This window comes from Thermomyces lanuginosus (genome assembly GCF_041956635.1).
Source record: "Thermomyces lanuginosus strain ATCC 200065 unplaced genomic scaffold VTN49scaffold_29, whole genome shotgun sequence".
NCBI lineage: Eukaryota > Fungi > Ascomycota > Eurotiomycetes > Eurotiales > Trichocomaceae > Thermomyces > Thermomyces lanuginosus.
Genome location: NW_027192363.1, coordinates 168,056 through 190,974, shown reverse-complemented (window position 1 = coordinate 190,974; position 22,919 = coordinate 168,056). Strand labels below are relative to the sequence as shown.

At 54.9% G+C, this 22,919-nt stretch overlaps 12 protein-coding genes and 3 non-coding genes across 15 annotated transcripts; 6 read left to right on the top strand and 9 right to left on the bottom strand.

Moving 5' to 3' along the window:
- Positions 1-252: 252 nt before the first annotated feature.
- VTN49DRAFT_3556 (uncharacterized protein) lies at positions 253-2,364 on the bottom strand (the record flags this gene model as incomplete). Its single annotated transcript, XM_069411405.1, has 1 exon — positions 253-2,364. The coding sequence occupies one exon, from the start codon at positions 2,362-2,364 to the stop codon at positions 253-255; it is 2,112 nt and encodes a 703-aa protein (XP_069268027.1).
- A 124-nt stretch (positions 2,365-2,488) lies between these two features.
- Positions 2,489-3,085, bottom strand: VTN49DRAFT_3555 (uncharacterized protein; the record flags this gene model as incomplete). The annotated part of the gene is made up of 1 exon (XM_069411404.1): positions 2,489-3,085. The coding sequence occupies one exon, from the start codon at positions 3,083-3,085 to the stop codon at positions 2,489-2,491; it is 597 nt and encodes a 198-aa protein (XP_069268026.1).
- Positions 3,086-3,308: 223 nt separating this feature from the next.
- VTN49DRAFT_3554 (uncharacterized protein) lies at positions 3,309-4,442 on the top strand (the record flags this gene model as incomplete). The annotated part of the gene is made up of 5 exons (XM_069411403.1): positions 3,309-3,338; positions 3,403-3,526; positions 3,599-3,905; positions 3,968-4,142; positions 4,203-4,442. The coding sequence occupies 5 exons, from the start codon at positions 3,309-3,311 to the stop codon at positions 4,440-4,442; spliced, it is 876 nt and encodes a 291-aa protein (XP_069268025.1).
- A 309-nt stretch (positions 4,443-4,751) lies between these two features.
- On the bottom strand, positions 4,752-6,450 carry VTN49DRAFT_3553 (uncharacterized protein; the record flags this gene model as incomplete). The annotated part of the gene is made up of 2 exons (XM_069411402.1): positions 4,752-5,732; positions 5,788-6,450. 2 exons carry the CDS (start codon positions 6,448-6,450, stop codon positions 4,752-4,754), a joined length of 1,644 nt encoding a protein of 547 aa, XP_069268024.1.
- A 417-nt stretch (positions 6,451-6,867) lies between these two features.
- VTN49DRAFT_3552 (uncharacterized protein) lies at positions 6,868-9,744 on the bottom strand (the record flags this gene model as incomplete). Its single annotated transcript, XM_069411401.1, has 3 exons — positions 6,868-7,894; positions 7,955-9,533; positions 9,666-9,744. 3 exons carry the CDS (start codon positions 9,742-9,744, stop codon positions 6,868-6,870), a joined length of 2,685 nt encoding a protein of 894 aa, XP_069268023.1.
- A 503-nt stretch (positions 9,745-10,247) lies between these two features.
- On the bottom strand, positions 10,248-10,577 carry VTN49DRAFT_3551 (uncharacterized protein; the record flags this gene model as incomplete). The annotated part of the gene is made up of 1 exon (XM_069411400.1): positions 10,248-10,577. One exon carries the CDS (start codon positions 10,575-10,577, stop codon positions 10,248-10,250), a length of 330 nt encoding a protein of 109 aa, XP_069268022.1.
- Positions 10,578-11,230: 653 nt separating this feature from the next.
- On the top strand, positions 11,231-14,308 carry VTN49DRAFT_3550 (uncharacterized protein; the record flags this gene model as incomplete). Its single annotated transcript, XM_069411399.1, has 5 exons — positions 11,231-11,518; positions 12,043-12,106; positions 12,899-13,646; positions 13,701-14,172; positions 14,252-14,308. 5 exons carry the CDS (start codon positions 11,231-11,233, stop codon positions 14,306-14,308), a joined length of 1,629 nt encoding a protein of 542 aa, XP_069268021.1.
- Positions 11,979-12,095, bottom strand: VTN49DRAFT_t43. The gene has a single exon. It is a non-coding gene; the product is annotated as a tRNA-Leu (tRNA).
- On the bottom strand, positions 12,379-12,495 carry VTN49DRAFT_t42. The gene has a single exon. It is a non-coding gene; the product is annotated as a tRNA-Leu (tRNA).
- Positions 14,309-14,785: 477 nt separating the features above from the next.
- On the top strand, positions 14,786-17,111 carry VTN49DRAFT_3549 (uncharacterized protein; the record flags this gene model as incomplete). The annotated part of the gene is made up of 3 exons (XM_069411397.1): positions 14,786-14,792; positions 14,845-14,929; positions 14,984-17,111. 3 exons carry the CDS (start codon positions 14,786-14,788, stop codon positions 17,109-17,111), a joined length of 2,220 nt encoding a protein of 739 aa, XP_069268020.1.
- A 128-nt stretch (positions 17,112-17,239) lies between these two features.
- Positions 17,240-18,757, bottom strand: VTN49DRAFT_3548 (uncharacterized protein; the record flags this gene model as incomplete). The annotated part of the gene is made up of 3 exons (XM_069411396.1): positions 17,240-18,304; positions 18,349-18,588; positions 18,653-18,757. 3 exons carry the CDS (start codon positions 18,755-18,757, stop codon positions 17,240-17,242), a joined length of 1,410 nt encoding a protein of 469 aa, XP_069268019.1.
- Positions 18,758-19,046: 289 nt separating this feature from the next.
- On the top strand, positions 19,047-19,517 carry VTN49DRAFT_3547 (uncharacterized protein; the record flags this gene model as incomplete). Its single annotated transcript, XM_069411395.1, has 1 exon — positions 19,047-19,517. The coding sequence occupies one exon, from the start codon at positions 19,047-19,049 to the stop codon at positions 19,515-19,517; it is 471 nt and encodes a 156-aa protein (XP_069268018.1).
- Positions 19,518-19,592: 75 nt separating this feature from the next.
- VTN49DRAFT_3546 (uncharacterized protein) lies at positions 19,593-20,730 on the bottom strand (the record flags this gene model as incomplete). Its single annotated transcript, XM_069411394.1, has 2 exons — positions 19,593-20,420; positions 20,479-20,730. The coding sequence occupies 2 exons, from the start codon at positions 20,728-20,730 to the stop codon at positions 19,593-19,595; spliced, it is 1,080 nt and encodes a 359-aa protein (XP_069268017.1).
- A 358-nt stretch (positions 20,731-21,088) lies between these two features.
- Positions 21,089-21,170, top strand: VTN49DRAFT_t54. Its single transcript has one exon. It is a non-coding gene; the product is annotated as a tRNA-Leu (tRNA).
- A 192-nt stretch (positions 21,171-21,362) lies between these two features.
- On the top strand, positions 21,363-22,710 carry VTN49DRAFT_3545 (uncharacterized protein; the record flags this gene model as incomplete). Its single annotated transcript, XM_069411393.1, has 2 exons — positions 21,363-21,480; positions 21,533-22,710. 2 exons carry the CDS (start codon positions 21,363-21,365, stop codon positions 22,708-22,710), a joined length of 1,296 nt encoding a protein of 431 aa, XP_069268016.1.
- Positions 22,711-22,919: the final 209 nt, after the last annotated feature.

The following is a 22,919-nucleotide window of genomic DNA, read 5'->3' as shown; positions in this document are numbered from 1 at the left end:
ATGGTTTTTGTATGATTTGATGGATGAATGTGTTTCATGATTCGATGTTTTGATGAATGTTTGTCATGAGAAATGCTTATGTTTTTATGTTCTCTGGTGTTGGCTTATGGATTCAGGTTTAGGTCATGTTCAAGGTTTTGGCACGTTCAATGAACTCCAGTACCTCCGTATTTGCAAAGCATAGCCAGGTTAGCTAGCTAGCAAATGAAAATCGTCTATTATTCATTAGGATTTATGATCATAGCAGTGTGTTTATGAAGGTCTCTCGCCTCCATCGTTGACACTCAGCTTCTTCATATGCCGCTGCATCATTTTCTCGCGAGTTTGCTGCTTGACCTCCTCCTGCACCTCTTTTTCTTCTTCGTCAATCAACTGGATCATCTGCGACTCCTCATCGTCATCCTCCCCGTCCTTGTCCTTCTCCTTGCTCTTAGGCTGGGACGGCCGCTGCGCCATCCGTTCCCGTCGACGACGCTCGTTCCGCTCCCGCTGCTGCAAAATGTCCCGATCCTGCTGCTGGAGGGCAGCTTCCTCGCGGCGCAGCTCAGCTGGATCGAGCTCGGTGAATTTGATCCGCCGCAAAATCTGGCCGATGAGGTTCCGGTAACGCAAATGGCCGCTGACCAGGTCGCTGACATCGACGTTCTCCACCCCCGGCACGCGCTCGACGCGCTCCAGACCGGCGATGCCAGCCTGCATGCTCGTGGCGCGATAGAGCAAGGCGAGCACCGCGTCATTCTCGGAGTAGACGTTGACGAGCCGCCCGCTGACTACGGATCGCATGACGCGCCAGTCTTCTTCGTCCGAGGGAACGGGAGAGCCCATGAAGATGGCGGACTCGATCAGGCCGTATGCGCGGCGCCGGGCAAGACTTCGCAGGCAGCAGAACATCACCCGGCTGCCGAGGGAATACCCGATCAGCGTCACTGGCCGTTCCCCTTGCGCCTTGTTGATCAGGGCGTCCGCAAGGACTTCGCCAGCTTTCTGCGCCCGCGACATGGCAACGCTAAAGGGGTTCGCTGCAATCCGAGACAGCTTCACAAGTCCGTACGGTAACATCACGGCGCTCATGATGCCAGCAAAGATGGTTCGCGACAGGATCTGCTGCCGTGCGATGGTCCATGCGGCCGTTGTGACGAGTGCGCGCATGGAGTTGCCCAGATTGAGCAGCGCCTCGTACTCCCATCGCAAAGCAAAAACTTCCGACTCAGGACTAATCACCCTCCACGGTGTCACAATGTCTTCTTCCTCGTTGGCCCAGCCCGTGATTCCGATCGTCACCCTCAGCCGGCGATCTTCCTTCGCAGCGTCCTTCTCGCTGAGGAATTCCTGAAAGACACCCCGTGTCGGAATAAAGGCAAAATCTTCCACCTCTCGCGCATACTTGTCCATCATCTTCCCAGTCATCCTGCCGCCATACGCGCCAAAAAGACCACCAACGATAACTCCGCTGCTCGCAAGAGCCCCGAGGTATCCCGCAGCAATAGTTCCCCCGAGACCAAGTCCGCCCATGATCGTGCCGATGCCCGCCGCCAACAGTGGTGCCGCTAGGCCACCCGTAATTCCAATGAGAGCTGCTCCTGCAACAGTCGCAAGCCCAACCTTCCATCGCCGGGCCTCTTTATTCTCTTCAATGCGTTTCTTCGCTTCTTCGTCCGCAGACATTGTCACAGCCACATCCAGGAGTCCACGTGCGGTTTTTCTTTCATCCTCATTAAGTTCCTGCAGAGGAATTCGAAGGCTGGAGGCGACGCGGAGTAAGAGTACACGCGAATGGGCACTATAATGCTTTAGGCTGAGGAGGAGCAGAAGCAGCGAATGTAAAATCAGTAGTCTATCCGCTCTCGGTAGCGCGAACAATGAGCTCTCCACAGGAGGATATACCTCTTGTAAGAGGCGCACATCCTCCTGACGATCGTCATTGGATTGCGGTGACGACGATTGTTCATGCTTTTTACTGCCCGCCTCCGACTGGTGCAGCACCTCCGCTATCCTGCGGAGAACAGTCTCCCTCCACTCATCAAAGTATTTAAGTGCTCTCGATCTCGCCTGGGAGTTGAGTCCTATTGGGAGAGCATCGGGCGGGAAGGAACTGGATCTTCGCTCCGGTGCAGCTGGCTTCGAAGAATTTGCACGGTCGGAATTCTCGGATCGGCACGCTCCGGGAATCGCACGAGACGCGGGCTGTGGAAAGGCCGAGGAGATCGTTTCTCGCATCGAATCCAAGATGGTGCATATCAATGTGACGAGCTCTGTCTGTTGAGCTTCGTCCAGGACCGAGTTGAGACTTTTGCCGTCATCATTCTCATTTTGGTTGGCAGGAGCTGTCTTTGAAGTAGCGAATTGACGCAGTCTGCTCGCCATCGTCACAGCTTTCGCAAGATAGACAGATAGCTCGCAAGAGACTTCCTGGAGTTGGATGAGACAGATAATGGACTCTATTGGTCGCCGAGCATTGCTGACTCAGCAAAATTTCCCAGTTTCCATCTCAGGCACTCTCATTGCCAGACTTGATCTCGACGACAAAGTATTTGCCCTTGGTCTTGGAGGCAGAGCCCAATGCATTGCCGTCCCATTCGCCATCGTCGGGCCTTCCATGGTCGTCGGACGGCATGCGTTGAATCCTTTTGCTGCGGCCAACAACGCGTTCCTTTTCCAGTACGTCCCTGAGTCGGTCCAGCCCAATTGTAGACTCCTTGACAGCTTCCTCGCTTTCATCTCGAATGCTGCGTAGAGGTGCAACGTTTGTAGTGTTAACGGCCTGGATCTCCTTCACGAAATGGATCTGCGATTGTAGTGTCTGCAGCATCGCATCCTCCTCTTCTTTACTACTCGGCTGTGGGAGAGCCGACAACCGTAACAAGTGCCGGAGAGTCTCTACGGTGATGGAGGAATCTTCAGGCTGCGCGGCCGTATCTGGGAGAAGCGATTGCACCGACCACGTTGGTTTTGACAGGAGCGAATCTAAATCCTGAACCGAGGACTGCTTTGGCTGGGACGCGTAACATCGCGACGAGACAATCGGGAAGCCGATCGGAAGAGTGCGGCGAAGAACGACGCGGCGAAAGCACTGCAAGTAGATCATGGTGGTACTTAATCCTGCGGAGATGGTGAGCTTGAACGCAAAAAAAAGTCGGAAGTTGTCGATCTCTCCAGGCTGAACGAAGGCGGTGAAGTAACTCCCCGCTAGAGACCCTAAGCTGCGTCAGCAACTACTCCCCGCCAAAACAACCAGACAACATAATATAGAGCTATCCTGATATTGATCGATTCTTTGATTTGCATTATCTTTCAGACTTGCTGGAATCATGGGTGATCCGCGTGCTTTGCTGCAAAAGGTCAATTCTATCCCTCGATACATTCACGATCGGATCCGATGCTGACGTCGTTGGCGAAATCCAGGCTGATAAAGCGCTTCAAAGCGCGCAAGGAGGCTTCAGTTTTTTCGGCGGTCGAACAGAGAAATACGAGAATGCAGCCGATCTCTACATTCAAGCCGCAAACGCTTTCCGAGTTCAAAAACTGAGTGCGTTTTATTGACCAGAGAAACCAAAGCGCGCGTCGGATCCGCTGACCCCACGAATCAAATGATCTCCAGACAAGGAAGCCGGTCTTGCGTTCGAAAAGGCTGCGGATATCCAACGGAATAACCTCAATGAGCCCGACGACGCGGCGAACAGCCTGACAGAGGCGTTCAAGGTCTACCGCAAGACGAATCCCGAGGATGCGGTGCGCGTCCTCGAGAGTGCCATCCAACATTACATCTCCAAGGGGAACTTCCGGCGAGCGGCATCGCATCAGCAGAATTTGGGCGAGGTGTATGAAGTCGAGATTGGGAATGCGAAGAAGGCACTCGAGGCGTACGAAAAGACCGCGGAGTGGTATGAGAGTGATAATGCTACATCGTACGTAATCCTTTTGACGCTTTTTTTTTTTTTTCGACCTCTTCTTAATCGCCAAAATCCAGGCTTGCAAACAAATACTTCCTCAAGGTCGCCGACCTGGCCGCCCTCGAAGGCGACTATTACAAGGCGATCGAGCAATACGAGAAAGTCGGCAAGTCTTCCGTGGATAACAATTTGTTGAAGTGGTCGGTCAAGGACTATTTCTTCAAAGCTGGCATTTGCCATCTTGCTACAACGGTATGCTTTGGTCCTACCCGAGGTTTTGCTCCCCCGACTTCTTTGCTAACAATGTGGAAGGATCTCGTCGGCGCCAATCGCGCCCTCGAAAGCTACAAAGAAATCGACCCGACCTTCGCATCGACAAGAGAATATCTTCTCCTGGCCGACCTGATCCAGGCCATCGAGCATGGCGACCAGGACGCCTTCGCCGATAAGCTGTACCAGTTCGATCAGCTAAGCACGCTGGACAAGTGGAAGACGACATTGTTCCTGCGGATCAAGAACAATATTGAGGCGCAAGAGGAGGATTTCTCATAATCGACGCAGTGCGTCATCCATTCGTCCCTAGTTAAGGAATTTGTGTTGTTTGACGTATGCTTGGGTTATTGTCAGTCCTTAGATTAGGCGTTTTTGCGGTGACATATTTGCTTTGAATTGCCGGAAGCCCCGACACAGTCCAACTCCCTTTTGATGCAAAACGATTCTAGTCGTAACATAAGTATTGCCATCACATCCTCGAGTTTCAAGCCGAATGAACAAAACCAGTGGGTATCCACCATAATGCACAGAGATTTTTTTTCCCCCAAAAAGACAGAACACACACGAACAAAAAGAAATGTATACACATTAAAAGTCCTTTTTGGCTGCGAACCTCCCCAACGCCGGACCAAGTTCCTCCCGCTGCCGCCGTAGTTTCTCCTCCGCGCGGGTACTGCGTTCCCGCTGGATGGCCTCGGCCTTGAGTCTCTTCTCGTCGATGACGTTGGTCCGGCCCTTCTTGCGGAGGTACTTGCGGAGCGCGCTGTTGCGGCCCCGGCCGCGGTTGCGCAGCTTCTCGATGGGGTCCTCGCGCTTGTCCTTGTCGAGGCCAAGCGCTTCGCGGCGCTTCTGCTCGCTGATCGTGTCGAGGTTGCCGATGAAGTTGGGGTCCAGCGAGATCATGTCGGGTTGGATCTTGTTCAGGAGGGCCTTGACTTCGGCTTCTTGGCGCTGCTTGACCGTCTCGTACGGGTTGGCTTCCATGGCGTCGAAGTTTGGTTCGCCGGCGCCGGGGACGAGGAGGCTGGCGAAGCCCTTGTCGTGCGTGACGCCGAGGATATCTTCGTATGGACACCATCGGACGGTCTCGATGCGGCGGCCGTCACCGCCCCAGGCCATGTATGGGCTTTGCACTTTGCCTTGGTCGGCGGCGGCGGCGTCGAAGAGACCGCGCCAGACGCTCACCTGTGTGCCCCAGCCGACCGCAGTGAGTCCCCGATCGCTGATGGCAACGGTGGCGCCTGGTTGATGGCAGGTGTATGAGTGCACTGGCTTGAACATCCGGATATCCCACACGTTCATCCGCAAGTCCTGACCGGTTGAGACCATATACCGCCCTTGTCGGTCGATAGCCATGGACCGGACCGGGCCGCGATGAACCAGAGCCTTGACGAGCGCCTGCTGTGAATTCGGCGACCATAATGTCACGGTCCCGTTCTGATGACCGACGTGTAGGATAGCATTCCAAGGGTTCTGGCAGAACGACGTCGGAGCGCCTAATCGGGTCGGAATCTCCGCAACAAGCTGGCCGGTCGAAGTGTCGGTATATTTCAGATAGCTTGTCGTCGACTATATTCCAAATGAGCGACATAAAACAAGAACAGAGCGTTCATACTACACTTACCACGCTGGCTAGGAGAAAGTGATATGGTAGGAACTCCAGATGCGTCGGCTCAACATGCTTGTCGAGGCAGTGCAACTCCATGCCCGAGTGGTCATAGATATAAACGTACTTCTTTTGCGCGACTGCAAAGTACTGGTTATTGTGCAGCCACTTGGCATCTCGAACCGTTTCGCCAAGCTGCAATTCGCACCCCAGCTTCCCCGCGCGCCAGTCCATCGTCGCAACATGCCCTTTCCTCCCCGCGAGCAATAGATGTCTCCCATTCCTCGTATAATCTGCTCGATACGGCCCCAATTCCTCCAGCTTGAGCTCAAACCCCATCTTCGCCGTCTCAATGCTGACATTTTCTTTGATCTCATCCTGTCGGACCTTGTACGTGCGCTCCAGCTCCCCTTCCGGCTCGAGGAACCCGGCCTCATTCTCGAGTAGAATCTCCGCATCTTGTGCCCGCAGTGCGGCTTTCTTGTACCGCTCCTCCAGCGCCTTCAGATTACCGCGGAGCTTCTTGTCCTTGATGTTTCGAACGGCGACGGGCTTGCCGCGGCCATATTTTTTCCTCGCCTCGGCGAGCCGCTTTTTCGCTTCTCGGGCTTCGATGGCTTCTTGTGGGGTCGTATGCGTAATGGCCTTTGTCGGCGCCGACGGCGCCTCGACGTCCGCCATTGTTACTGAGTGGTCAATGTTTTCTCTGGAAAATCTGATCTTGTCGTCCAGGATCGATGAAAATTGAATCCCTTGCTGCTTACGCTAAACCTAAACTGGCAAAAATCGTACTGCACTAACTCAACACGGTTAGTCAGCAGTTCTGATAGGCGTGGAAATTTGAATCTTCCGAGTCCTGGAAAGGAGATAAGCTTATCGCAAGTCGTCATGAAGGTACGCGTGTATTCATCCATTCATTCCCTCGTCTATTGTGCATAATTAAACTATTAAACATTTCACATGACTATGTCGCTATCTTATGGAAAGATCTATATATCCAGACCATCATGTTCTGCCCACACGCTTCAACCCATCGAATCAATAACTAGAACATTACTCGTAGCAGTACTCGTACATGCGCCAACGACCGCAAGCACATCACGAAACTGACTCCACCGGTGCCGACGTGTTTGCGGCCGTCGGCGCAGCCAGCTGGCTCCCGCCCAAAGTCAGTCGACGCATCCGCTTCAGCGTTGGTCCCGTGCAGATCCGCCCGGTCTGCATCATGTTGCGGAGGCGCTTGCGGCGCGCCTCGCCGCTGCGCTCTTCGCCACGGGTCGACCCTTCGTCCACCCACTCGACCCGCTCCACTTTGAAACTCATCCCGTCGTGTGTGTCACCCCAAGCCCGCGACTTCAGCCCGTACATCAGGCTCGACTCGTACCGCTCCAGTCGCGGCAGGATGAGGAGGGTGATGTGCAGGTCCTTGTCCGGTGGCGGTACCGGCGGAAGCCGCTTCTCGCCCTCGGGCGCATTGGGATCTGGCGGCGGGGCGTGATTGTGACCTTCTTTGATCTCCAGGTCCAGCATGGAGATATCGACGTCCTCACCCCACGCGCCGCGGATGAAACCCGAGTGAATGGCAGCAGCCACGGGGTCCGAGTCATCGGTGTAGACACCCGTACCCCAGAGAGCCCGGCGTGCGCAAATCTCCTCGCGGTGGCTATCATCGATGCGGAAACGTGGCACGCGCACTGTGAACGTACAATTCTCCTTGCCCTCAAACCGAGGGATCGGCACTGGCGTCGTGGTGTATCCAAACTTCTGGCTCTCCGCGGGCGCCGCTGCGGTAGGCACGCCAATTCGTGGCGCGTAGAGAGTGGAACCCAAATGGCGCCGCGGGAGGTGTGCAACGCTCTTCAATAATGGCTCAATGTTGACAACAACCCGAGCCTCCCGTGGGATCGTTGGGGCAGGGGGGATGGAAGTAGAAGAGGGCCGTGAGATGTTATGATGATGGTGATGGTGGTGATGGTGGTGGTGATGATGATGATGGCCTGCCAAAACCCCCCCAGGGCCCGATCCCGATTCCGTCGGTGTACCCGTTCTTGCCAATGGATGCAACGAGCTGGACGGCGTCCGCGATAGGCCTTCCTCATCAGTCCTGTACCGATGATGGTGATGGCTATATTGTTAGCTGCAAATCCAAACTGTAGACGGAGGGAAATCGAAGGTCAGGACTCACTGATGATGGTGATGATGAAGATGTCTCCCTCGTCGTGCACCACTGCGAGCGACCAGAGCAGACGTTCTGGGGTCATAGAATTGGTCGTTGCTCTCGCTCTGCCCGTCTTCATCTTTCATGGCCCGCTTCCGCGCCATCAGGCCCCCGTCGGCGCCGTCAGGCCGACCCGACGAACCATCTCGCTTGAAAGAGGCAGACCCCAAGCTCGTCCCGACACCGCTGCCAATGCCAGAGAACACACGGCCCAATTCCCCCTTGATATTGGGTTCCCCGATGATCTGCGCCTGCGCCCCTTGGACCGCTTGCGGAAGAGGCGAGGCACGGCCAGCGCGCTTGCCGTCCGGACCGAGCCCGAGTAGATTCCGGTGCTGCAAGAGCTCGTCGCTCCCTTTCCGACGTTGATCATCTGACGTCGCCGGGGTCCCCGACCCCGTCGACTGACTGCTCGCGGGGACCGAAGTCGGCGCCGGGCCGTTCTGTTGATTCTGCACCTTGCTCGGGATTGATTGCTGCTGTTCATTTGGGGGCGGCGTTGATCTACTTTGCGGCTGGATTGAAACCCCAGATGTTGGAGCGCTATGCGGAGGCGGCCGAGAGCCTCCAGATCCTAGAGACTTGGTGTAGCTTTGAATGGAGCCAAATCCAAAGCCTGATCCACTATCGCTGGGAGCTGGAAACCGGCGCAGTTCCGGGGAAGGTGGTTTGCTCCCCGGGGGGGCCCAGGGAGTCAGATGCGAGGGCCGTGTGCTCTCGCGGTCTGCATAGTTAGCGCCGAATCGCGGATGAAATGGTCCAAGTGGTGACGGCTTCGAATCGCTTTCGTTCGGGCCATTCCTTTGCCGCTCGGACTGGTCTCGAGTCTGGTCCGAGAAGAGGCTTCCGAACCTCGGTGGAGGACGGTTCTCCGGTTCAGGATAGCCGGGTAGCCGGTGCGTTTGTGACCGCGGACTGAATGTTGAGCCTCGGACTTCTTCGTTTTGGGGCTGACTGCTCGGTCGTGCAATTGGACCGCCCAGGCTGGGGCGACGGGACGGATTGTATGGCTGCTCACTACTTGTCGGCTGCGTGGACGGTTGTGAGGTGGCCGGTTTGTCCAAAACCTGCGAAAATGGCTGGCCGGGCCTGCCCGCGCCAAATCTGGCCGAGTCCGAGAGTTGGGGCTGCGATTGGCCACCATTTCCTGACCCGGCCTGAAACGGCCGCGGCGATTGGCCATTGTTGAAGAGCTTCTCTGGCGTCTGCGAACGCCGATAGAGGGATTGATCGAGAGAGGACGCGGGTCGTGCAGGGGTGGAGGCTGGAGATATTGCCGGCGGGCGACCGGCGCCAAACGAAAGCGGAGGACGCGAGAAGAGGGAGGACGACGGGGGTTCCTGGGTGGTTCGGTCTGGCTCCGAGCCCAGCATTGCCGAGATCGACATGCTGCTTCCGGGCCGATGCGTTGGGCCGGCATTGGAATCGCGCGAAGGGAACGACGGTGCTGGCGGTGGCTGGGATGCAGAGTTGCGCGCCTGGTATGGGTGCGGGGGAGAGGGCGGGCGCATTTGGCGGTTGAAGGGATCGCGCGGACCGGCCAGATCTGCTTAGGCGAAACCATCAGCATCTATCGGAGCTCCAGGACAACCATTTATTTTGAACAGCAAAGCCGCGGTGGACGCAGGACGGGGAGCCGCGAGGGTAGCTCGCTTTGGCGGCTTTGACCGCAACTCACCACCAGCAGACACGGGGTTGTTGCCTCGGCGGTCAATCAACGAGCGGCTCGCCTGGTCGAATGGGGGAGCGCGATTCATCTTGCAGGGCAACCGCGAGGGAGGGAGAGGGAGAGGGCCAGAGGGGAGGAATTCGCAGAGCAGCACAACATGAAAAGAAAGTCGGGGAGACGGGGAGCAGGTGGTCAGGTGTCGCAGAAAACACCGCGTGGGTCTCGTCTGGTCCAAGGGCCACAGGCGCTAGTCCATATCGGGTAGGAATGGTAGCTCGCCCAAAAGAGACTAGTGCATCCGGGGAAAGAGCGCAGTGGAGCCAATCAGGCCCTGCAGATCGCCCTGGCATTTCGAACCCCAGTGGACAAGGGCCGATGTGGGACAAAGTTGTAACTCTGGTCACTTTTGGTGGCACTGAGCTTTTTGCAATCTGCCTCTCCTCTCCGGTCCACCGGCGAGACCAACGCAGTGTAGACGGCGGTCTCCAGTGGGTGCCCCCTCCCCGTCTCCATGCCTGCGACCGCGAGAAGACCCTCGCGCTCCGGCCGCCAACGCGACAATGTCTACACAGGACGCACAGGGAACAGAAATTAGAAGAGAAATGCCACCCTACCTTCCCGATTGTAGTATGCCGGCGCATGTTCTAGACCCGGGGTAGGCGGTTTGTTCGCGAGGACACGAGGCGGATAGCCGTTGGGTGGCATCGATCGCGGTTGCGTTTTCGATTCGAGTCCGTACGACGGGGTGATGGCTCGCGGCGGATTGGATTCGGGGCGTTGAAAACCGTTGTAGCCGGGGTAGAGCCGCGCGTCTGGTTGCGAGGACGGCGGGAAGGCAAACGCACGCGATCGCGATGCGGGATTCGGCGGCGCCGTGCCGACCAAGGACGGGAGGGCGTAAGGCGGAAGGTGAGGATCCATGGTATCAGCCGATCGGCCGGGTCATGGGGGAGAGACAGGGTGGGAGGCGCAAGGTCCACGAGGTCAGTGTATTAAGGGATCTAGAAAAACGCAAAATCGTTGGGCATGCAGCAGGGCAGCAGAGTCAGAGAGAAGGAAGATCACGAAAAATAAAAATAAGAAAAAGGCGGTGGAGATGCGATGGAAATCAATTTTTCCAAGCTAATCACGAAGCTAACGGGCTGTGGAGATTTGCGTGCTGGCCGAGGTGTCCAATGATCCACGTGCCAGACGTGTCGAGCAGCAATCAGAGGGTCTGATAAGACGGCCATGGGAGTGTCATGGACCGGTGCTGGGAGGAATGGTGGCCGGGACGCCGGGTTGGTGTCTGTTTGTTGTGTTGGGTGCTTGGGCATCGTCTGTCAGGATTACTGGGCCGGTCCAGTCGGTCTATCTCCCGAGGCGGAGGCTACGTTCGAGGCTGGGAGACGAGGAAAAATGTTCCCTTCCAGGACTCAGGATCTACACCGCGGACGAGGGGTGGTTCCCATGGCCGCTTCCGCGGGGTTCTGGCAAACAGACAACCCCATGAGCGGCATCTCGATGGTTTGTGATTTGTGTCCACAAACATTCCAGTCATCTGGGCAGTTCTTGGGCAGAAAGAGCAATCCGCAATGCACAGTGCGAAGTGGCAGAAAAAAGCCCGAGCTTTCCATCACGATCCGCCAATAACCGTGGAAGAAGCTGCGGCCCCGACGGATGCCCTTAGCCCAAGGCGGTTAGGCCAGAAGCCAAGAATTTCAAATGTGCTGCCTCGACCACTCGTCATTCTCGTCACCTTCTGTGCTCCCCCGCCTCGTCCAGGAACAGCCGAACAGGTGAATACGCTCCGTCCGTCGCCTGGGCAAGCTCCTACGGGGGATGACCAAGAAAACGACAAATTCTATGGCCAAGTTTCATATGTACGATTGTAATGGAGCTCAGACAGTACAAACAGAGCCACAGTTCACTGTCTTATCGGCATCCAACATGTCTCGCAGAATGCAACTTTCCTGTTTGCCATTCCAGCCAACTGCATGCATGCGCCGCCAGCTGAGTTCTATTTTAGTACCCGAATAATCTAACGAACAAAGGACGTCATATGCGCCTCCTGCATATTTTTACTTGACTTCCGATCGTGTCGTGGGACGATGAGGAAAATGCCTTGCGAGGAAGAGAGCAAGGGTGCTGGCTACACTGGTACAACATGCAGGTGTATTCGCAAACACCGGAACCTGCCTGCGGGTGTCCGCAACAACGGTGGAAAAGTAAGGTGCGACAAAGACAAGAAAAGGATCACTGGATAAATACATTGAGCGCATCAATTGCCAGCTGGCAGGTGCAGGAGCGAGGGGGAAAAAATTAAAATAGAAAAAAAGATGTTGACAAGAGTGGGATTCGAACCCACGCCCCTTTCGAGACATGGAAACCGCATCTTGCGATGCAGTGGAATTCAGGTGGACCTGAACCATGCGCCTTGGACCGCTCGGCCATCTTGCCATTGGATGGTGGTAGGGGGCCAGATTGTATTCCAAGAGGGGACCTAGTGCCAAGAGGTCAACTGGCCAAATGGCCGTGTTCCGAAAAGTCGCTTTTCTACTCGGCAAACGGGACTTCCCACCGATTCACAGACTAAATTAACGCCCACAGTACCAAGCACGAAAGCCCATTCAGTCTTCCACACGTAGTTAGATACGTCAAGTAGTCTTATTATCCAAACGATAGCTCAGTGCTCCGTATGGGGAAGGAAAAAAATAAATGAATGAAAAAAATAAAAAGATGTTGACAAGAGTGGGATTCGAACCCACGCCCCTTTCGAGACATGGAAACCGCATCTTGCGATGCAGTGGAATTCAGGTGGACCTGAACCATGCGCCTTGGACCGCTCGGCCATCTTGCCATTTGTTGGAAGAGCCGCTGCACTTTTTAATCCATAGGAGGGTACTTCAGATCCAAGGTCCAAGTTCCTGTGACCGCATCCTGCTGACCATATCTTCCGCAATTCAACTCGACCACTTCAGATCTAAGAGCACGCAGGTGCACCTCCTGTTGCGAAATCACTCTCAATGTGGACATTTGCATGTAATGCCCGAATCCACTGACGAGACCTCGACTGGCCTGGCGATGCCACTCCCCTTGCCTGGCAGCCCAAGCTCGTCGTGGGCCATGTTTCGAGAGAGGTTCAAAGCCACTTTTAACGGCGCCAACCCTCGGGTCTGTGTTGCTTTTTGGCTTCTTGGTGAGCTTCGGGATGGAGAAATGGCCGACTGATCTGCGGAACTAACGGAGTTGTATTCCTCTAGGCTTGATAAACAATGTCCTCTACGTGATCATCTTGTCTGCCGCTCTAGATCTCGTAGGTCCCGAGGTCCCCAAAGGCGTCGTCCTCCTCGCCGATGTCGTTCCCTCGTTCGCCACCAAACTGGTGGCGCCGTATTTCATACATTTGGTTCCGTATTCGATCAGAGTCTGCATTTTCGTGGCCCTGTCGGTTTGGGGCATGCTAATGATTGCTCTCACTCCACCTTATACAGACAGTAGTACCATTGCATCGAAGCTATCTGGTGTTATTCTAGCCAGTTTGTCCAGTGGAGGCGGCGAACTCAGCTTCCTGGGATTGACACATTACTATGGACCATTCAGTTTGGCAGCATGGGGGAGCGGGACAGGCGCCGCGGGACTGATTGGCGCCGGCATGTATGCCCTAGCGACAACCACGTTCGGCCTCAGTGTCAAGAGTACTCTGCTGTTCTCGGCCTGTCTGCCCGCAGTGATGCTAGTCAGCTTCTTCTTGATTTTACCGCTTGGCCCTCTTCGCCAGTCATCGCGATCCCGAGCCGAGTATGAACCCGTGCCAGAATCTGATGAGCCCATTGGCAGCTCGCATATCCGTCGTCGGCATAGTCGTGAAAGCGAATGGCAGGAACGAGAAGGCTTACTTGGGCCGCCTGATCATCTGGCCGTAGACCACAAGTTGAGCAACCGTGCGGCACAAGGGTGGTCCCATTTCCGCGCGAATCTCAACCGCGCAAAGAGTCTCTTTTTCCCATTGTAGGTTTGACACTTTGAGAATCAGTTCCCGTCTGCTGACTCCACCACCTGTAGCATGCTCCCTTTGCTGCTGGTTTACATTGCAGAGTATACTATCAATCAGGGAGTTGCGCCGACCCTTTTATTCCCGCTAGACGAGTCTCCATTTCGGCACTACCGCGCATTCTATCCTACCTATAATGCCATCTACCAAGTCGGAGTGTTTATTTCCCGATCATCGACCCCTTTCTTCCGAGTGCATAATCTCTACTTTCCTTCGATTCTCCAAGTCGCGAACTTGGCACTTCTTACTTTGCACTCGCTGTTCAACTTCATTCCCAGCGTCTATTTGATCTTTATCATTATATTCTGGGAAGGACTGCTTGGCGGACTGGTCTACGTCAACACATTTGCTGAAATCAGCGATCGCATTCCACCAGAGGATCGAGAGTTCTCGCTATCGGCGACCACCGTGAGCGACTCTGGTGGTATTTGCATTGCGGGATTCTTGGGGATGGCATTTGAGGTTTGGTTGTGTGGCTGGCAGGTTCGTCACGGCAGGGACTATTGCACTCGAACATGACCGGCCCTTCCATCCGGTGACTCTGGCAGGATTGGCCAGTCAGGATGGCCCGAAAAACGTTATTGTCATCCTCGTCTCCTCAGCCAATCTGGAAAGCTGATCCGGTCCGCCGGGTCGGCTTCACATGGATCACGTGATCTAATTTTCACATGCATTTCCAGGCATTCCAGATACGGAAATGCCGGCTGATGACCTCCTCTTCGTCTCCATCCTTTGGAGTCTATGATGACTTATATATATACTCTCCATGAATATACTTTCAGTATTACCTACCGTATTACTTAGATAGATGTGGGAACACAGTGTGGCCATTTGTGATTCGAACAGTTTCTGCACAGTTGGCCTTTTGCATGTGATTGCAACTGGGACAGTATCTACTCTACAGTCGCCCACGACCTGAATCTAATTACCACACCACGTTTTCTTTTGGGTTTTCAGGCCGCATGTGAATCTTGTTTGGTCTCTGAGCGGTGCCGATCCTCGCGCATCGCACCGAGCAACTCTTTGAAACAAAGGCTGTCCCCGTCGAGAGTTATATATATTTCATTATATACCCAGTGTGGTAACACAGCTCAAGATGATCGGTAAGTCGTGGATTTGATCAGAGATACCGACATCACCCTAACAGAGTTTCAGATCATGTATTGGGCAGACCCTCGACGAACTTTCGAAAAATTCAAGTCTCTGTGGTGGTTTGTTTTTGGTCGTTATATCTCTTGAAGTATGTTGTCTGGCTGAATGTGCTGTGACTACAAGAGACTAACTCCCACACAAGAGGGCACCGTGATGGCCCTCCTGGCATTAGGGCCATCTCTGCTCGACTTCGGCAGAAGTTGACGCCATGGCAGACAATGGTTCTCACCCTGCTATGGCTGTACATTTCGCGCAACTTTTCAAAGATCATGGGGCTTGAGAGCCCGGAACCGCTGGCAAATTTGTATTCGCGATCCTATTTCCGTGCAACCTGGATCACCACTGCTCTCGACGCGGGATTCTGGACGGCAATGAAGATCCGACCGGCATGGTTACGGGATTTCCTGTCCGTCGTTTTCTCGATTTACTATCTGTTCGCCGCGGAGCAGGCGGACGAAAAGGTTAGACGGGTGCGAGCAACCTTGACAGTTGAGCATCTGCGCGTTTCATGGAATAAGTCGACAACGCCATATCTCGCAGCAGCGACCAGGCTACTGCGGCCACGCTTTACCAAGTACCCACCTCGCGCGATTAGAATTCCTCGCCCTCGGGGTTCATCCTACAAGGATCCAGTCAACGCGTGGCTCTATTTTGACGGCCCGCTTCATGCGCTGCGTAATCAAACCAGATTGGTACTGGATATCCCTGGAGGTGGCTACGTTGCCATGAATCCACGGGTAACAGATGACAAGCTGCTGGCGTGGGCAGGCAAGACGGGGGTCCCTATACTCAGTCTGGACTACAAAAAGGCTCCAGAGTATCCCTACCCTTATGCACTTCACGAGTGCTACGACGTCTACCGGACCATCATGGAGAGCTGGGGCCGCTGCGTTGGTTTCAGCGGCAAGGTACGGCCTCGGGTTGTCATTACCGGCGAGAGCGCGGGGGGTAATCTGGCGACTGGCTTGACTATCATGGCCCTTCAGTCGGGCAGCTCAGAAACGCATGGACAGTACGGGGAAGACGCTCTACCGCCACCGGAAGGACTTGTCCTGGCGTACCCGTCACTTGACATGAATATCGGTAGTTGGATGAGCGAAGAGCAGATGTCGCTGATCCAAGACAAGAGAGCGAGAAAGACCAACGAAAATGTCTTGAGACGGAAGAGCGAAGAGTATAATCGACTCACCCCGAACGTTCGCTCAAGTCTGGACGAGGTGACGATGGATTACTTCAATCATAAAGCGCATGAGGGCAAACCCTCGAATGCTGCGCAGGGGACACCGTCCAGCCTAGCCAACCAAGCGGTCGCTGCGGCAGAGAAACAACCACAGCGGATTCAGACGCGGCTTGCTGTGTCATCCATGATATCATACTTTAACGACCGAATCCTGTCGCCGGAGATGATGCGGGCTATGATTATCCTGTATATTGGACCGCATAACCGTCCCGACTTCAGGACGGACTATCTGCTCTCGCCCATTCTTGCGCCGGAAGCCATCCTTGCGAGATTCCCGAAAACGTACATCCTCACAGGCGAACGGGATCCGCTTGTTGATGATACGGTGATCTTTGCCGGTCGCATTCGACAGGCAAAGCTTCATCGATTCCGGGAGCGGCAGGACCTGGGGCTGGAGAAGGCCCGGCGGGCGTTTAACGAGAAGGATCATGTCGAAGTCAATCTGATTCCGGGTATATCGCATGGATTCATGATCTTTCCCTCGATCTTCCCGGAGGCCTGGAAACATATTTATCGAAGCGCGGCGTGGATCATGGACCTTTTTGCAAGGTCGGTCGTTGACGAGGGAGTTGCACACCGCAGGACTTCTCGGAGAAGTGTAGACAGCCAACAGTTGAGTAAAGAGGTCAATGCGACTCTGGGCTCCCGACGCAGCTCAATGGCCGAGTCCGATGATAACCGTCCGCTCGAGATGCACATGTCGAAATTCACGCCTTTGAAAAAGACCCCATCGTCATTAAACGGCGAACAATCTCAGGAAACCAACGAGAACAACCAGACCGCCTCGGGCGAGGGATCCGGCAAGTCCCTCTCAAAGAGATCATTGACTTTATCCATCTTGGACAAGGATGGTGTCCTGCATAGTACTACCATCGAGCCGTGTGCCAACGACGTCGAAGATGAGCATGTCCTCAGCGGCGGCGGCAATTCCGTGACCCGTCTGCCGAGTGAAGAGGATCTCATCGGCAGACGGATGGATGGGTTAGCCGGTGGTTTAATGGGTTTGGGTGAAGGAGTCCGCACTCCTTAAAACTCGAATGTATTATAACGCCATTTGCCATGAGATTTAGAAGGTAGAGCAATGTATACACCGAAATACCCGAAACTTCTTTTTCCTTCATCTACAAGTACATTCTAGACTAGATGGAGAGATATGATTTAATGGCCAACGACCTCCTCAATCGCCTCCTCCACAACCCTCAACCCCGTCCTAATCTGCTCCCCGGTAATCGTCAACGGCGGCAGGAACCGCAAGCACCCTTCCCCAGCCGTAATCACCAACACCCCACGCTGTCTCGCCGCAGCGAGGATCTCCGATGCCCGCGGCACATACTTTTCCGACAGCTGCACACCCAAGATAAGGCCCAGACCACGGACCTCTGCAATCACATCCGGGAATTTATTCCGGAGGGCCTCGAAGCCCGCGGTGAAGAGGGCGGATTTCTCCTCAACGCCCTTTTGCAAGTCCGGCGAGGAGAGCCGCGAGACGATGTGGTGTGCGACGCGGCAGGCAAGAGGGTTGCCGCCAAAGGTGGTGCCATGGTCGCCCGTTTGGATCGCCGCGGAGACGCGGCCGGTGACGATGGTGGCGCCGATGGGGAAGCCGTTGCCGAGGGCTTTGGCGGTGGTGAGGATGTCCGGGTGGTGGGCGGTGGATTTCTCCGGGCCGGCGAAGTGCCGGTGGGAGTGTGCCCAGAAGGAGCCCGTGCGGGAGAGACCGCATTGGATCTCGTCGTAGATGAGCACGGCGCCGACCTCGTCGCAGCGGCGGCGCAGGGCGTGCAGGAACTCGGGCGTTGCGAGGTGGACGCCGCCTTCGCCCTGGACGGGTTCGACGATTACACCGCAGGTCTTCTCGGTGATGAGGTCGTTGAGTTGCTCAATGTTGTTGAATTCGCCGTATTTGAATCCAGGGACTATGGGAGAGAAAGGCGCTTGGTATTTCGGGTTGGGTGTTGCGGACAAAGCGCCCATGGTCCGTCCGTGGAAGGCATTGCGGAAGGAGACAATCTCGTGCTTTGCGCCCGAGGAGTCGACGGTTCGGCCATACTTGCGCGCGAATTTGATCGCCGCTTCGTTGGCTTCGGTGCCGGAGTTGGCGATGAAGACCTGCTTGGCGTCCTTCATGCCGCCGGATTGCACGGTGGTTTCCACAAGGAGCTTGCTGAGGGCTCCCGTCCAAGCATTGTGGTATAGGTTCGAGGCGTGGATCAATGTGTCGGCCTTGGACGTCAGCAGAGCTTTTTACCTGGAGGACTAAAACATACCTGCTCAGCAATCACCTTGGTGATATCAGGGTCGGAATGTCCCAAGGAGCAAACTGCAATGCCCGCTGTCAAGTCCAGGAATCGCCGATTCTCCAAGTCCCAGAGGTAGCATCCCTGGCCCTTGACGAAAGTCGGCGTTGGCCGCACATACGTCGGCACCATGTAGGGGGTCCGTTCTTCCAGGAAACGCGATGTCGCGGAGTCGGCCCCTGGATCGGGCATTGGTAGCGATTTTGAAGCCTAAATCTCGAAACTCAGTCAAGAGGCATTCTTCTACAGGAGTTGGGAGAGCCATTCGTCGTACCGATTTGTCACTCCATGCGCGAGGCGTAGAACTAAATGATCGCACCGTGATTGAGCTTAGTGACCTCGCAGAGGGCCACCACCGACCGGCCGCTCGCATAGCCATTGCGCTTCAGAATTAGACAGGAATTGCAAAGCGCAGAACTCGAGGATGAGAGGCAATGGCTTGTCTACGCGAAGAAAATCCTCGTCTGAGTCAAATGTTTAACCGATGACTAGAATGTTTATCGATAAGCTCCCCCATCCAACGTTATCGATAAGATCTTGATTACTAAGGACCATTTCGCGATTCCGAGGTTCGCCAGCTTCTCTAATACTCTCGATTCCGAACACTTTTGCCATCAGATCTCTCACGCAAAGTTGAGAAGACACAAAACATACAAGAGATAAGGAAAATGGCGTCTTTGCGACCGCTCTCAACAGCTACCCCGGCAATTATCCGCCGTCTAGCTTCCCCATCCCTACCTCGCTTCTTCTCAACTACTTTTATCCGTCGCGGAACCGACGACAAGAAACCAAACTTCTTCGGCAGCGGCCCAGCACCTCCACGTCTCCCAAAGGAGGAACAAGAAATTTTCGAAAAGCTCCAGCGTCAATCGACCGGTGCATTTAGTACGCCGCGCGTTAACCAACCCGGAGACTCCCAGTCGCCACAGCCAGATACTGCTGCTGCTACGGCGGCGCAAGAAAAGATTCCTGAACAGACAGACGGCGTGTATCCGGACATTCGAAACTACGGTCTCAAGCCGGAGTTCGAAGGGGATAAGAATCCCAAGACGGGGGAGATTGGCGGGCCGAAGAATGAGCCGTTGCGGTGGGGAGCCAATGGGGATTGGAGTTTTGGAGGGAGGGTGACGGATTTTTGATCTGGGATGAGCTAGTTGATGTAGAAGTTTCTATATTACAGGTAAAATTCGACTAGATCGTTAGTTGTACATTAGTCATGGACATGTTGTCATTTCTCCTGCTATCCGTGCGAGTGTCGCTTTCCCGGCTCTGCTGTCATTCTCTCGTCCGAGCTCCTTGCTGATCCAGGATCCGATGCGAGACATCTCTTCGAGATTGATCCCGGTGTGCATACCCAGACTGTGCAGAGTATGAACGAGGTCCTCTGTCGAGACGTTCCCTGTGGCACCCTTGGCGTACGGGCAGCCGCCGAGTCCACCGACACTGCTGTCAAAGATCCGGATGCCGTGCTCCAGCCCCACGATCGTGTTAACCAGTGCCTGGCCGTACGTATCGTGGAAATGCAGCGCGAGATCATTGTTGGCGATGCCCGCCGCCGACAATGTTCGGAGCAGTTCCAGCGTTCGCGGCGCCGTGCCCATCCCAGTGGTGTCTGCGACCGATACCTCATCCACACCCATCTCCAGCAGCGACGCCGTGATCTCGGCAACCTTGGAAGGTGGCACATCGGGCCCTTCGTAGGGGCAGCCCAGCGCGACAGACACGTAGCCCCGCACGCGGATATTCTTCTCCTTGGCCAACGCGACGATCGGGCGGGCCCGCTCGAGCGACTCCGCGATCGAGCAGTTGGTGTTGGCCTTGGAAAATGACTCGGTGGCTGCCGTGAAGAAGGACACCTCGGTCCGGGTGGCGGGCTTCGATTCCGTGCCCGGCGACTCGGCCGTCGCGCCCTCGGAGTCCATGATGTTGACCAGGTTCTCCAGCCCCTTGATGTTTGGTACCAAGTAGTTGTATGCAATCATGTTTTTGGATTGCGGTGGTGTTCTAATGAGATGCTGCAGGATTTCTCCTGTATTCGCCATCTGCAGCATCCCCGGCGTTAGCCGAGCTCAAGATCAAGACCACATTGGAACACCCTACCTGTGGCACCCATTTTGCCGAAACAAAAGAGCCTGCTTCGATCGTGGTCACACCCGTTTGTGCCAATTTTTCAATCAACTGGATCTTAGTCTCCAGTGGAATGGCCTTCTTTTCATTCTGCAGGCCATCACGAGGGCCGACTTCAACGATGCGAACATGATCCGCTCTTTGACGCGCTTCAGTCGCAAGGAAGCGACGGCTGCATCGTGGCGTGATTGTGCGAAAGCTTACGGGAAGGGTGAATCGTAGCATTTTTGTGCGAATGCTAGAGTTCCTGGTTGATCGTGTGCATCGAATCCGGGGATGCTCAGTAGGTACCGGCGTGGGGAGATACGATAAGCATGCGGAGAAGCTGATCCGTTCTTGGCGGGTTCTAACCGATTCGGGCCTAGACGAAGGTTATCATCGGCAATTCGAGGGATCGACTTTGCAGAATCCAAGAGCTTTTTCCAGATGATTCTGGCGAAAAGACGGGCAGAATGGAACCAATCGCCTCTGTTTGCTGTTCTCTGGAAGCCTGCAATTGTTAACAAGCCTGCAGGGACGACTTTGAACGGTCTGAATACTTAAAGTTTATTAGTCATTATAAGGACAATATTTAGATGATATTGACAAGATGGTCGAGTGGTCTAAGACGGCGCATTTAAGCTGCGCTCCCTCACGGGTCAAGGGTTCGAATCCCTTTCTTGTCAACATTCAAATTTTTTTTTCCCCCGACCCCTCACTGTCAACGCCGATAACGATAACGATATTCTTTTCTTGCCCTCAACAACATCCCTACGAACAATAACCAAATTATACAGAGATTGATTGGAAATGATCTCAAGATAACAGCATTCCCTCGTCAAATCTTTTGAGCTGCTCCCTACTTTTAACCCGATACCATGGCAGACTCCGAATCTGCCCCGCGCCGTCAGCCAAAGAAGAGATTTGTCGGCCGACGAACGGCGGAAGCCTCAGAGACACCTGCGACGACGAGTGATGTGACTGCGGTACAGACGGGTAGGTTAGACTGCAAGCGAATTTCATATTCCATCACTGAACATCACGTCAGCACCTCGACGAACCCCCCGCACCTTGAACCATGTCCCGCCAGAAATCTCAGAGAACCCCGACATTCTCGCGGCGATTGACCTCCTGCCGAAGAACTACTCGTTCGAGATCCCCAAGACGATCCACAAAATACGGACGACGGGCGCAAAGCGCGTTGCGCTGCAGTTCCCCGAAGGGTTGTTAATGTTCGCAACTACTATTTCGGACATCCTGACGGAGTTTTGCCCGGGAATCGAGACGCTGATCATGGGCGATGTGACGTACGGCGCGTGCTGCATCGATGACTACACAGCGCGGGCGCTGGGCTGTGATCTGCTCGTGCACTACGCACATAGCTGTTTGATCCCCGTTGATGTGACGACCATCAAGACGTTGTATATCTTCGTGGATATCAGCATTGATACATCGCATTTGATTGCCACGTTGGAGCGGAATTTCACACCCGGGCAGACCATCGCCATGGTTGGGACAATCCAGTTCAATGCCACGTTGCATGGGCTTAAACCCGTGCTGGAGCGTGCCGGGTTCCGTGTGGTCATTCCGCAAGTTATGCCCTTGTCCAAGGGCGAGATCCTGGGCTGCACCTCCCCGCGGCTGTCCGATGAGGACAAAATCGATGTCCTCCTCTACCTCGGCGACGGCCGCTTCCATCTCGAGTCCGCCATGATTCACAACCCCAACATCCCAGCCTACCGCTACGACCCCTATGCGCGCGTCCTCTCGCGCGAACACTACGACCACGCCGAGATGCACTCCCTCCGCCGCGACGCAATCACCGCCGCCACACAAACCTCCCACAACAAGAAGAAATGGGGCATCATCCTCGGCGCCCTCGGCCGCCAAGGTAACCCGAACACAATGACTCTCCTCGAGGACGCTCTACGCGCCAGGGACATCCCCTACGTCACCGTCCTTCTCAGCGAGATCTTCCCCGGCAAACTCGCCGCAATGCCCGACGTTGAGTGCTGGGTGCAGATCGCCTGCCCACGGCTGAGTATCGATTGGGGGTATGCGTTTCCGCGGCCTCTTCTGACGCCGTATGAGGCATTGGTGGCGTTGGGAGTAAGGAAGGCGTGGTATGATGTTGAGGATGGGCAGGGACAGGGGGTGTATCCGATGGATTTTTATGCAAAGGAGGGACTGGGCCGGACGAGGCCGGGGCAGAGAATTGCAGCATGATCTTTCTTTTCGTTGCATTGTTCATGATACCGGGATATGATATGATACGATTCATGGCTTTGTCCATATGCATTGGGTATATGTATAAGTGGTGTTGGGACGATAGAATCGATGTACTCGTACATAGAAATTTGCATCAATTGTCGCACGTCACATACCCCTGCCTCCATCCGAGGAAACATATTACAATGATGAAACGAACAATGATA